General features: G+C 43.4%; 2 protein-coding genes across 2 annotated transcripts; one reads left to right on the top strand and one right to left on the bottom strand.

The window, feature by feature from the left end:
* The first annotated feature begins 1,361 nt into the window (after positions 1-1,361).
* On the top strand, positions 1,362-2,321 carry LOC115672185 (heme-binding-like protein At3g10130, chloroplastic). The gene has a single exon (XM_030593961.2). The coding sequence runs from the start codon at positions 1,470-1,472 to the stop codon at positions 2,067-2,069; it is 600 nt and encodes a 199-aa protein (XP_030449821.1). The 5' UTR covers positions 1,362-1,469; the 3' UTR covers positions 2,070-2,321.
* A 5,737-nt stretch (positions 2,322-8,058) lies between these two features.
* Positions 8,059-11,964, bottom strand: LOC115672169 (O-fucosyltransferase 19). Its single transcript, XM_030593937.2, has 8 exons — positions 11,116-11,964; positions 10,691-10,763; positions 10,522-10,592; positions 10,350-10,438; positions 10,125-10,257; positions 9,803-10,035; positions 8,951-9,427; positions 8,059-8,758 (listed from the first exon to the last, which is right to left on the bottom strand). The coding sequence occupies exons 1-8, from the start codon at positions 11,707-11,709 to the stop codon at positions 8,509-8,511; spliced, it is 1,920 nt and encodes a 639-aa protein (XP_030449797.1). The 5' UTR covers positions 11,710-11,964; the 3' UTR covers positions 8,059-8,508.
* Positions 11,965-13,122: the final 1,158 nt, after the last annotated feature.

The raw sequence follows: 13,122 nt of genomic DNA, 5'->3' as shown, positions 1-13,122 counted from the left end.
ATGACTGGAATTAGATTTTAAAAGAATATCAATAAAGTTACGGTGTTCAGAACATTTATTTACAATCTCTCTCTAAAGTTCAATATCTAATAACTCCCGGACATATAAAATTTTTTGGTTCATTCTTTTTAGTAGAATTCTTTGGTTAAAGTTGTGAGCCCTTTATGATTATAATTGAGATTGAGATATGTTAATTACTGAAGATTATCAATGTTCAGACTCATTGCAATAAAATCCTTCCCGGAGTTTAGCTTAAGCACATTGATAAGTATATGAGAGGAAATGAAATTTGTATAAAAATGAATGGAAAAACACATAAGGTGGTGGAATAAAACATTCTTTTATTAGAGATTGAACTTTAAAGAGATTGTAAATAAATGTTCTAGACACAGTAACTATTTAAGTATTCTTTTAAAATGGAATTTTAATCATTAAGTTGATTAAAATACTCCAATTTTAGAGGATTCTCGTTAGAAAAGAGAGAGAGAGAGAGAATGAATCTGTAAACTTCTCTTGTATGAACGCAAAAGACAAAAGAAGAAGAAACAATAATTTAGGAAATGTAAAGAAGATTACCAAAAAAGTCCTAAATCTATTACAATTGTGTCAATTCAATTTTATACATTTTTTTTTATAATTGAGTCATGAACATTTTGTATTTGTATCAATTCAGTCCATCCAACCAACTTTGATTGAAAATCGCTAATGTGGTGCCGCTAGCGTTGAGTAGATAATTATGATTTTTTATTATTTATTTTATTCTCTTTTTTTTTCCTTTTTTTAATGTTTTTCATTTTGGCCAGCAATGTCGTCGGAGACCCTTGCAGGCTGGGCGAGGCTGGACCTCACCAGCGGCTAAGCTGGCGAGGTCGGGCCTTAGACGAGGGATGACCTTCGCCGGCAACGCCACGTCAATAATTTCATATCAAAGTTGGTTGGACAGATAATATTGGCATATATACAAAATGTTTAGAACTCGATTAACAAAAAAAAAAGAGTTTATGACTGTATTGACACAATTAGAATAGATTTAAGACTTTTTTGATAATTTTTTCGTAAATATGGATAATATTCTGAAATTGATCGATTCACATTTAAATATGTTTAACCTTTTTCATCAATCTTACCATTAACGGGTTTTTCTAGTGAGGTCAATTATAGACGATATAAATTTTGCGGTATGTTTATACTAATTCGAGGGTCGGAAATAGCGCGAGCCAATTTTACTTGGAAAAAAAAATGAAACTTCCATACAACTTCCTCCTCGAACTCTCTTTAGTGTGATGTCGTGGAAGAACGCAGCCCGCAATCACCACGACCAACCGCCACCACTCGTCTCGTTCCATATATGCAAACCCTAAGCAAAGCTCCCTTCACAGAAACACACTTCCAGAATCTTACGTGTATCTCCTTCAATCTTCTTGATCCCTGCATCGAGCCGGATCGAACTCTCGCTAAGATTCCCAGAAATGGGCACGGTTCTCGGCAAGATCTCCGTCGAGACCCCGAAGTACCAGGTCCTCAGCTCCTGCGCCGACTACGAGATCCGCCACTACGCACCCTCCGTCGTCGCCGAGGTCACCTACACCTCCTCCCAGTTCGGCGGCAGGCGCGACGGCGGCTTCTCCGTCCTCGCCAGCTACATCGGCGCCCTGGGCGACCCCCAGAACGCCAAGCCCGAGAAGATCGCCATGACCGCCCCGGTGATCACCAAGAGCGAGAAGATCGCAATGACTGCCCCGGTGATCACCCAAGTTCCGCCCGGGGGCGGGGAGGAGGCGGTGACGATGCGGTTCGTGCTGCCGGCGAAGTACGGGAGGGCGGAGGAGGCGCCGAGGCCGCTGGACGAGAGGGTGGTGGTGAGGGAGGAGGAGGGGAGGAAGTACGGGGTGGTGAGGTTCGGCGGGGTGGCGACGGAGGGGGCGGCGACGGAGAAGGCGGAGATGCTGAGGGAGTGGCTGGAGAGGGACGGGCACAAGGTGGCGGGGGAGTGGGTGCTGGCGAGGTACAACCCGCCGTGGACGGTGCCGCCGTTGAGGACCAACGAGGTCATGATTCCGATCGAGTGAGGAGGGGCGACGCAATGGGAGTGGGCAGGCAAAGCAAAACAAGATTTGGCACTAGGGTTTTTGGCTTTCTTCTGGTGTTTTACGTTTTCTGTGATTTTCTTTGTTTTCGTTATTTTTCTTGTTCTTTTTCTTATTTTCAGTATAGAATGTCGAGAACGTAATTTGAGATGAAAATAGAGCAAGTCTCGAATTCTTCAACTATAAATCTGGTGGTCCATATATAAGCTCTACATCATCAAGGATTTTCCTTGATATCAAGAAATCCTTTCTTTCTCGTCTGCCCGGGGGTGCGAGAGGTGTACTATGTCAATTGCGCAATGAGCTGAACAGAGGGCGAAAGCACAACAATTTAGCTGCTTGTTCACAGCCGGCCTTGGGAAGACGCTGCTATCGTTGGCGAAGGTTTAGTGAAGAGGAAAATGACAAACAGTTTTTAATTTTGACTTGCAACGTGGTTTATTAATTTTTAATTTATTTAATATTATTTCTAAATTTTTTTTGTATATGTTCAATTTAATCCCTCGTACATTTTCGTATAATTTACAGACTATATACCAAAAGTCCAGTAATTATATGGAAAAAAGTTCGGGATCACATTAAATATTAGGCTAATTTAGAATTCATATTGTAAATTGGGTTAAAGTTCAGAAAGATTGTCTTTGTCATTATCCTTTGGAGAAGTAAGAAGCGATGGGATTCGTCCTTTTTTTACTGAACTGTAGGTTTTACTTGGTCTTGTTGACATGAATTCGGCTGGACAGATGGGCTTAGTTTGGTTTAGGGGGCCTTGGGCTAATTTCAGCCACAATAAGAAAGTGGGCTTGATCAAATAAGCCTGTTTCGTTTTAAGGCCTTTAGCGTCTTCCGTGACCCGGACCCGTGAGGTCCATGCCCGGTGAGACCTGCATCCGGACCAGGCCATAGGGGCCGGCCCGAGACCTTAAGAAGATGTGAAAGCGCCTTTTTCTCTCTATAATAAGGGTGCCTTCCGAGGTGTGAAGCGGGAGAGAAGGGATTTCAAAACTGGGACCATTGGAAAATCATAGAGTTACCTCACGGGGAGTTTGTTTACTTTTGGAGATGCTTCATTTGCTCTTGCTCTTCTTCTTCCCGAATAAGAGGTTTAGGTCTTACGCCCTTTTGGGCGACGATAGTAGAAAATAACATACAAACAGGCTCGTTAAAAAAAAAAAAAAGACTCTGGTACGGCACCTTAATTTTTCCGCAACTTAACTCACCCAATCTTACCTTTCAATAGGAATGCAAGAAAGGAAAGCACTTGGAACAGGTCGGACTCTAAAAAGAAAGCCTAACTTCGGAACTCAGCTTAGCCCAAGACTTTGGAATAGAGCGCAGGAAAAGCGCTTTGGGTCTCTCGATCCAAAACTACTAGAAAATTAGAAACTTAGTTAGGAAAACACTACTCCTTGTTTTCTTAGTGTAATTCATGTCTTTGCCCGGTTGGTCGCTGGTTGATTTGTGTGCTCAAATTGAAGTGTTTAATTGTCCTTACTCATGGATACTTTGATTGCTTTTCAATTACATGTATGCGTCACGGGCCGGCAGTTCTTTGATGGCGGAATAGCCCGTGCGACGCCTAGCGAGTCGCTCACACCAAGCCATCCCTTGTTCTCTAGTTGTTCGAAAGAGCAATATGGCAAATATCTTTCTCATATCGGATTATACCACGCCCAGCATAGCTCGGGTGTCTGATCCATCGAGCAAGACACACAAATCTATTTAGATATAACAACTAGTTCCCGCCTGCCATGACCTCATCAGGACAGCGGCATCAGTTCCTGACCAGTTTGTGCACGGGAGGCTAACTCCGCCTTCAGAGCTCCTAAGGGTATATTCTTTCTATCCTACAACTCTTAGCACCAATTGTCCTACTACCACTCCCTCGACCCAGTTGTATTCATCTGTTATGCATCAATCATTCTTCATCCGATAACCCCAGCACCCCTCACAAAGGTACAGGAGTATGAGATGATCACGCTTCATAACATGTGCATGTTCTTTGGCGGTTAGCTTAAGTGAGGAATTAGAATTCTAGGAATTAATGATGATAGCCTACTGTTTTGCGAACACAAGCGGGGGTTAATAATCGTTAACTTAATTAAGGAATCCCTAGTTTAATTAGGAGATGGTTGGGTCAATGAATTGCATTGGTTGAATCAAATGCTCAAATCCAATTCCCATTTGCTTATTTGTTTGCCAACTAGTGAGTAGAATTAGGCTTACCATAGATAGGATTATTCTCTAATCTCAAGCTTATGGGGTTCATGTCCCAATACTCAATGACAATGCCACGTGTATTATTTGCCTGACTTATATCGGGTTTTCATTTCCCACACATCTACTTATATGTTTTAAATACTTGGTTGTTTCATTACTGCAATGTCGTTTTAATAGCTTGCTTGTTAATTTCTTTTCTAGAATGAATAAGGCTAGTTTAGAATCATAATGAACCCCTCAAAAACATGTGCATGATTACTTAGTAGCTTTGATACCTTTAAGATCATAATAAGTAATCAAGATTGAATGGCCACTTAGATAACGACTTTCCAAGTTGATGATACCAAAAGGGTGCTAATAGATATTAGAGTAATCAAGTCTTTGAACTAGAATCTCTAGTTACATAAAAATCGAGATGATACTCTCACGTCTCGATTAGTTCCTAGCCAGCTCCAAAATGGTTAGTGACAACTCCAAAAATCCAATAAGTTAATCAAAACTCAAAACAAAATCCAACGTCACACGATGTATTGGCTTGGAAGAGCCCGCTCCTAATCAAGGGTCATTAGCCTATATTAGGCAATGCTCCTAAACTCTTTCTCTCCCCGTTTTCCCGAGATGAAACCTGAAAAGAGGGTTGCAACATTTGGCAAAAAGGCCCTTGTAAATATTTTACCAACTTTAGTCCCTTATAAAAAATATATGCATTTCGACCAACTTCTACATTTAAATTTTGAAACTATCTCTTCTTATTAGCCCGGTTACGGAAAAAATTGTTTTTGTCATTGACTATCACCCAAAACATTAATACCTCTAAATGGCCAACACGTGGCATTATACTCCCGAAACGGTATTTGACTGTAATTATATACACATTATATACTTTCGGCTATCTATATAGATATATAATTACAAACTATTAAGCATTGCCTTTAAACTTGACACTGAAGACTCTAGATAGCAAGAGGTTTTGATCATTCTCATTACAAAAGTAGTTCGTTTACGCTCTCTACCTTTTCACTTCCAGTCACGTTGTGGCCTCATTCGATATCATAAGTTTCGTTCCACAAAGAAAGGAATAATAATTGGCATCAATGAGTTTGGATGTTGGTAATTGACGATTATGAAAAATTACAGCACTTCCCACAAATTTTCCTACTACATATTTCTTTAAAAGATTTTATTATCTTCTCTCCAATCATTTCTACGCAAAAGTAGCACGAATTATCTGGTAGCAATTCGACATAATGCTTATCATTGCACAGATGATATTATCCAAAAATATCTTTAAACAAATATTTTACAACAAAACCCAACCGTGGTCTTCCAACAATCATTTTGTGAAGATTACACAATCAAATCTCAACTCTCGGTTGATTCTTATTTTCAACCTTTTTTAACCTTTGTAATGAATAATCTTTGAAAGGGAAAAGATATATATTCTTTAATAATTCATTGGCATATTATATTCCTCTATACATCTTAAAATGATGAAAATACTCAGGAATCTGTTCTTCCAATGTCTAGCTGTACATCAGAAGAAGGAACAATTGCTCCGGCTCGCTTTGACCGCATGGAAAGAGCCATGAACTTTAATAGGCTGTCGTAGGATCTCGAGATCACTCAGATACCGCAATTGCCTGCCTATTTGACAAATTTACACCGTGATACCCAACAAATCAATGGATGTTTCTTGGAAGATTTCATGCATGATCTGGCCATCTGTCCCCAAAATATGTAGTTCTCTTCGCACGTCTCATGTCTCCCCCACCAGCAATCTCCTTTCTTTGTGGTTGTAATGTTTGGGGAGCTCCCAACGAGACAGAAATAGAGGAAAGAAAAATGTATATGATGTGACTTGCCTCTTAACACATTGCCCTTACCGAATCTCTCTTTCCACTGTTGCATATTTAACGCACCGTTTGATTTAGCATTCCCAAAGGGAAAGCCTCTTGAGAAAATGCTGGAGCATTTGGCAAGCATTTCCAATGCTGGCTTTCAGCCAAAAGCCAGCATTGGGAATGCTCAAAGGTAGTCTGGACCAGCTTTAGGCTTTCAGCATTTACTAAATACTGAAACTAATTTTTTTCTTCCCAAATTACTCTCACTTATTCTTTAATATTCCGATTTTGCCCATTTGTTATTGTTCATTTTCTTTGTGCTCCAGCAAGGGTCGACGACACCGGATTCGGACGGCGAAGGGCTGGTGAGGTCGCCCGACCCCAGGCGACGGCCGCCTGAGGTCACACAACCTCGTGCGACCAAGCCAACGTCGCCTAGAGTCTCGCGACCCAAGCGACGGCCGCCTGGGTCGCGCAACCCTGGTCAGGGGTCGCCCGACCTCGGGTGATGGCCGCCGCGACCCAGGCAACGACGGCCTGGGTCGAGCGACGACCGCCTGGGTCGAGCAACCCTAGACGACAGCCGCCTGAGGTCGTGCGACCCAGGCAACGGCGGCCTGAGTCAAGCGACTCCAAGCGACGGCCGCTTGGGTCGCGCGACCCTCGCCGGGGGTCGCCTGACCTCAGGTGACAGCCGCCAGCACCAGATCTGGCTCGCCAGTGACTGTAGTCCTTCGCCGGCTCTGGCGAAGGGTAAGCTTTTTTTTTTTAATAAAAAAGAAAATCCCAAGGCCCTTTTGCAAAAAAAAATTACCCAAACACTACTTATACTAAAGTAGCTTCACAAAGGTTTTTTTACCAAACATCATTTGCATTTCCCCAATGGGCTTTAATCTAAAGGTATTTGCATTCCCTCAAGGCTCATTTGCAAAGTTGAACCAAATGGGCCCTAAGTGTGATTTAACATTCCAAGAATTAGAGCAGCTTTTTGTATTGTTAGCTAGGGTGACTTGAAGATTATTGTATGAGTAATTACGCTTTGTTGGAAGCAATAACGGCACAATGCGCTAAACTTTTCGAACATGGTGCTAGGAATAGTGATGTTACCAAAGTTTGAGTACCTAATGACCCCGTAATATTCGACGATTACTGGTCATTGTCACATGGGTCGTCATTCAAAAAAGAACTTAAAAGTTGCGATTTTATCAAAGTTTGAGCACCTAATGACCCGGCGCGATCCGATTATGATCAATCATTGACACATAGATTGCCACTGACAAAAGAATCAAAAGCAGTGAAGTTACCAAAGTTTGAGCACCTACCGACCCCGCAAAATCCGACAATGATCGATCATTAAAGCGTAAATTTTGATAAAGAAAGAATCCATGTCAACGGTACTAGGGGGAGATTAATGTATGAGAGAGGTGCCTTTTAGAACGACAAAGAAAAGGCTCTTATCACACATTCCATGTCCTATGTTGGAAAGGAACTTTGAACCAGCTTTACAGATCACTTTCTGTTGTCGGGCATATAAAGTGACCTGGGATTTAATTGCAGACGAGAGAAGCACATGGACAGCCGCTCGAATGTTCAACAACTAAAAGCAAATTCTCTATGTTGAAAGGTTGGAAATGTTTGCACTTTCTACACGCCAAAATGTACACTGATTACTCTGGCATTGTCTCAAGAATCTGCAAGTATTTACACCAAATGCCTGAGATGGAGCAATGCAAGTCGGTACGTTAATTGATCAGCCCCATCAGCTCATCTTGGCCCAATAACGTAACAGATCATCCGACCACGAGTATGATTACGTGATCAATGAATATCCGTTGCTCGACTTTTGGTCAAATTGGAAATGTTTGGACAAATTTAATGAACAGAAGAAAAATGGTTGTGAAAAATAGCAAGAAACATGTGAAAGGATTCCACTAATGTACACCCTGTGGAACTTACAATTTGTGAACACAGCCAAATTCGGCTATTCCGTCGAATTTACCATCAAATAGGCAAAAAATTATCAAACAAATAAACGAATCGGTGTGGTTTCTACTCTTCAGTGACAGGGGGTTCCCTCTGTATCAGTATATACCTGTAACTTGCAATCTAAGCTAAACTGATCTACCCTCTACAGGTGACCCAGAATCGGAATTCACATTCCTCAAATCACTCGGCACACTTGAAAGCTTCGGTTATTTTTTTCAAGCACACGAGGAACAGCCTAGGAGTTCACCCTCTTGTTTGCATGTGAATCCTCTTGATTAGGCCATTCAACTGAGCATTGCAGAGTCATATCAACCTCAGCAAAGAGGTCAACAGATTCTTGCAGTGAGCACCAACACAAATGAGAGCCTCGTAACCTACCTCTGCAACTTGACCTTCTGTCTCTCATAGTAACTCACGCTCTTAATCTGCTCCTGCAGCTTGTTACACATACACCCAGGAAGAGGATTTGCATAAAAGTTCTCCTCGAACCTCGGCGACTCCCCCACTTGTCTGAGATAAGGCGCCCCGAGCCTGTCTGAATGCAACCCCTTGACCTTCAAAGAGAAATCATCCCACGATAAATCTCCTTGTTCCAACTGATCCACCAGTTTAACATAATTTTGCCTGCAAGATAAAATAGGAAAATGAATTAAATTTCTACAAGAATTTTTGGAGTGATCCAGTAACTCCACGAACTGGCACAAGCCAGCTGAGTAAGCAAACATTACACAAATTTCAGGATTAAACATCCGCTTCCGTAGATAACAAACTATATCTAGCTGAGGATGTAAGAATAAGCATGAAATCAATGCAAACCTGTCAGGGTTTATTGTCTTCCGAAAACCTTCAAACCTCCTATGTCCTTGCACCGCCTTCGCCATGTTCCCATCGTAAGTGTAAACAAAAACGTCACTTTCAAGGGCAACAATATAGTCCAACGCGGCAAGGCGGTTCTGATATAACTTAAAAGGTTCAAGCTCTTCCTCAGTTGCCAATGTGGAGTGAGAAAAGACATTTGGGTACTCTAACCGGAAGGCGTCCATGCTGTTGCTTCCATAGATCTCGCCTGCAACGATATAGATGGTTGTAGTGGGAGGATATCCCATAGCCTTAAGGAAGAGAGCCGCCTCATGAGGAGACATGGGGCACCCTCCTTGCAGACGGCGCGCCACGCCGTCTATCTCCTTCTCCTTCCAATGCTTGACATTATACCTCATAATCCGAAGTTCCTCTGCCTCTGTTGCTGTAAGGTTGTGGCTGCAGCCAGTGAAAGCCAGCATGTCTTTCTCGTATCTGCAAAAGACAGAATCAAGAATGACTTTAGTCCTACTTGTATTAGGTCCCATTTGCCAAAAGAGGGGGCCCTTTCTTTTAAGGTGCTTAATTTTTCAATAATGACTTCCTCATATCCGCAACCAAAATCAAGAATGACCCTCATAACTTAATCATGTTCCAGATAGCAAACAACTGTCTCGCTTGCATTTGGTCCATTTGCCAAAAGAAAAAAAGGATTCCACAAGTACGGTTCGCCAAAGCGTGCAAAACTAAATTTTGCGAGACAAATCAGTCACTCAAAAAATAATCATGTGCGCATGCAAAACGTGGAAATGTGCAGTTCCCCTAGCAGTTTAAATCATTTAACTTCTACTACCCTCGATGTGACAGTACCTCAAATGTAGAGCAATGTACGGCTCGCTATTGTTCCTCAACCTGTCAACTAGTGTCTTCCCAAGCTCCTCAATCTCCTTTGCATATTTAAGAGCTTCGTAATTGGCTCGACATCTGAGTCTCTGAATGGAAGAAGCGAGGCCATTATTAGCGAGGCGTGAATCAGTATGGGTGAACTGTACCACCTTGTGCCGCTTTAACAGTGGAAGTATCTCTCCTCTATAATAACTGGCCTGTGAACAAACAAAAAAGGATTGTGAGATACAATTCCAAGACACATAAAGCATGAAGAGTTTGGAATGGGGAAAGAAGATCCATGTACCTTTGACCATGAAATAGGGGCCCTCACTAAGGGATCCTTTGCAGCATATTTGGGTGGTAGGGACTCGATAATCTCGATGTCGTCTCTCAGAACCTCTATGAAATGCTTCCAATCGAATATATCTTTGAAGTCGCTGCAAAAGCGATCTCGCTTTTAATGAATGCCAGAACTAGCAATAATATGGGAGATTGATGCCAACCATCCAAGATAGAGAAAAGATGATACCTGGGATCGGTCCAAAACGATTCGTGATCGAGAGAAGGAAGAACCAGAGTGGCATTCATAATCTTTGCGACCGCAACCATATCGCAGATCTGGGTAGATAGAGATTAAAGATACATATCAAACAAAAGAACCAATCAGATGTTGCAAAATCTGTCCAATGTAAGAAACTTACTCCTGTCCTCATCTGATTCAAACCCCCATTAGCATGAACTAGCAGATAACCATTGGTTTTCGCACCCGTTCCTGGAGAAAAACAGAGGATCAGTTTCGATGCTGACGAAGAAATTTCATCACAGGAAAAACAATGCTAGAAAATTGTGGGAGGGAAAACTCAAACCGACTTATTCGATTCTTCGGTCGAGTGACGCACTTGTAGTAGTTGTCACTGTTTGGCTTCATCCAAATTTCTGGAGTCTGTAAAATGCCAGGAGACCCATCATCTATGTTAGATCAGATCATCACAATATCGCGAGAAAGCCATAGAAGTGACATTCAATTCAGCATTGCATTAGCCTCTATTGACATATAAATCCGCCAAGAAAGGGACACTCAATAAAGCCTGAACAATATCCCAAGAAGTTTTATTTGAATCACAGAAAATCCGGTTACGATCAACCAAATGGGGCAAAAGAAATTTCTGTTCTGGAAAAAGAATGAGCTTTATCGTTCAAAGACGTGCAGTAGTTGTCAAAGGGAAGAAAGATTCATTTTATCTCGAACTTTCCCTTGAGAAGGTTAAAAAATTCAACGGGAAACTTTCACTTACAGACAATTTCTCCAAAACGCGCTTCGGCATAGATTCGCCGTCGCCGCCACCGCCACCATTCTCGGCGGCGACGGCGCGCTGGGCGTACGACCAGTCGTCCTTGAACGTCTGCAACCGCAACAGCCCGTTGTCGGCCCTCCTCCCTCCTCCTCCTCCTCCTCCGACTCCGCTGTCGGCGACGTAGCCGCTGAAGAGCGACGCCTTGAGGAAGACCGAGAACACGACGAGCAGGATCAGGCCCGCGAACACCTTGCGTCCGGCGGGCCGCCGCGACCGCACCCCGTGCGCCGCCCACGCGGCGGCGTCCTCGATCCTGAGGGCCCAGGCGTCGGGGAGGACCTTGCGGCGGAGGAGGAGGTACCGGACGGCCGGGTGGTGGTGGCCGTGGTGGTAGACGAAATTGCCGTTGTGGAGGAGGTGGGGCCCGCCCATCAGAGAGACGTTGGGGTTGCCGCTGTCGTCTTCCTCGTCGGAGGAGAAGGAGGCGTCCATGAGGGAGTCCGCCACCCGCCGCCTCTGCGCGGCGGTGGGCCCCGCGTGCCTGGGGCTAGCGTTGCATGAGTTCGTGGTGCCACCCGACGCCGTCGACACCATTGGCCCGTCAACACGAAAAAAAAAAAAAAAGAAAAAGGGGGAAAGGAAAGGAAAGGAAAGGAAAAGGAAAAACAAGACGCAAACTTCCCCCCTCCGCCCTTCCTCGTTCTTGAAACTCTGCAGATTTTCTTTCTTTCTTTCCGGGAAAGAGGAAAGGCTGGAGGGGAACGAAAGGGAGGGAAAACTAGAGAGAGAGAGAGATGGGTATTGCAGGGGTAGAGAGAAAGGAGGAGGAGGAGGAGGAGGAGGAGAAGGAGGGACGGTCTGTCTCTCTCCGTGATGAATGGCGGGCGGACGCGTCGTCAATGGTTTTCTCTCCCCTCTGAATTCCCCCCCTTCGCCCCCTGTTTATATATAGACTCTCTCTCTCTCTCTCTCTCTCTCTCTCTCTCTCTCTCGTCTCTGTTTCTCTCTCTTCTTTCTCTCTCTTCAACAGGCGCAAGTTCTTGTTCCGTAGCGCTGGTGACGAAACGGGACGGATCTGCCCTTCGAGACTCGAGGCGCCATGGGAAGATACGATTAAAAACTTCGGGTGGTGAATTCGAAGGATCGTGTCGGATGGGGCGACAGGACAGAACAGGACAGAACAGAACAGAACAGGGGGAAGGGAAGGGGAAGAAAAGGTAAAAAGGAAAAAAGAAGAGAAAAAGACAGACGGGTGAAGGAGGGCGATCGATTGGGTGGTGAGATTCTGTCAGAATTTGGGGAGGCGGATTTCGAGGAAATTCACGGAATGTTTCGATCGGAGAGGCCCCCTTCATCAGATTCGCTGCACTGATTATGTAACCCAATTGCACGTATCATGTCAGATGTGGCGTCCTAAAGTGCCCCGCACCTTATAAAAAAAAACAAAGGTAAGAGCTTTGAAATTAGTAAGTTCTTCCTCTCAAGGTAACTTATACGTGTGGTAAGATTTGATTCCTTATAAGCTGTACCAAAAATTAAAAAGGTAGATTATAAGGTTTCTCGATTTTTGGGTTTGATTAAGGGCCGCCGGGTTGGATCAGATGAGGAGGAGGAGGAGGAGGGGTGATGAAAAGGGCCGGTAAATGGATCGATGGACTCTCGGATTCATACGGAGATTACCGTCTGTCGTATCCACGAATGGAGCCCCTGAATTTTGATTAATATCTCCAGAAATCATGATGACTTTGCAATTTATCTGCATCGAATTTAATTATTTTCACTTTCGAACTCACGGGTCTGCAGTTTTCTTTTTCCATCTGTCGGGACGTTAATGTAAAATTACTCTAGCCTCTTTCTTCACAATTTCAGCACGCATATCACATGCATGATATCGTCCAATAATAGAGAAAAGCAGAGTCACTTAGCTGGCATGTAATGTTAGAGCCACAACAAATAAGTACCAAATAAACATTAATAGGTCCTAAACTTGATGCATACCGTGACATT

Source organism: Syzygium oleosum, unplaced genomic scaffold (assembly GCF_021117445.2).
Source record: "Syzygium oleosum isolate NSW1041296 unplaced genomic scaffold, Sole_v2.1 Sole_v2.12, whole genome shotgun sequence".
Classification (NCBI taxonomy): Eukaryota; Viridiplantae; Streptophyta; class Magnoliopsida; order Myrtales; family Myrtaceae; genus Syzygium; species Syzygium oleosum.
This window is presented reverse-complemented; position numbering and strand designations above follow the sequence as displayed.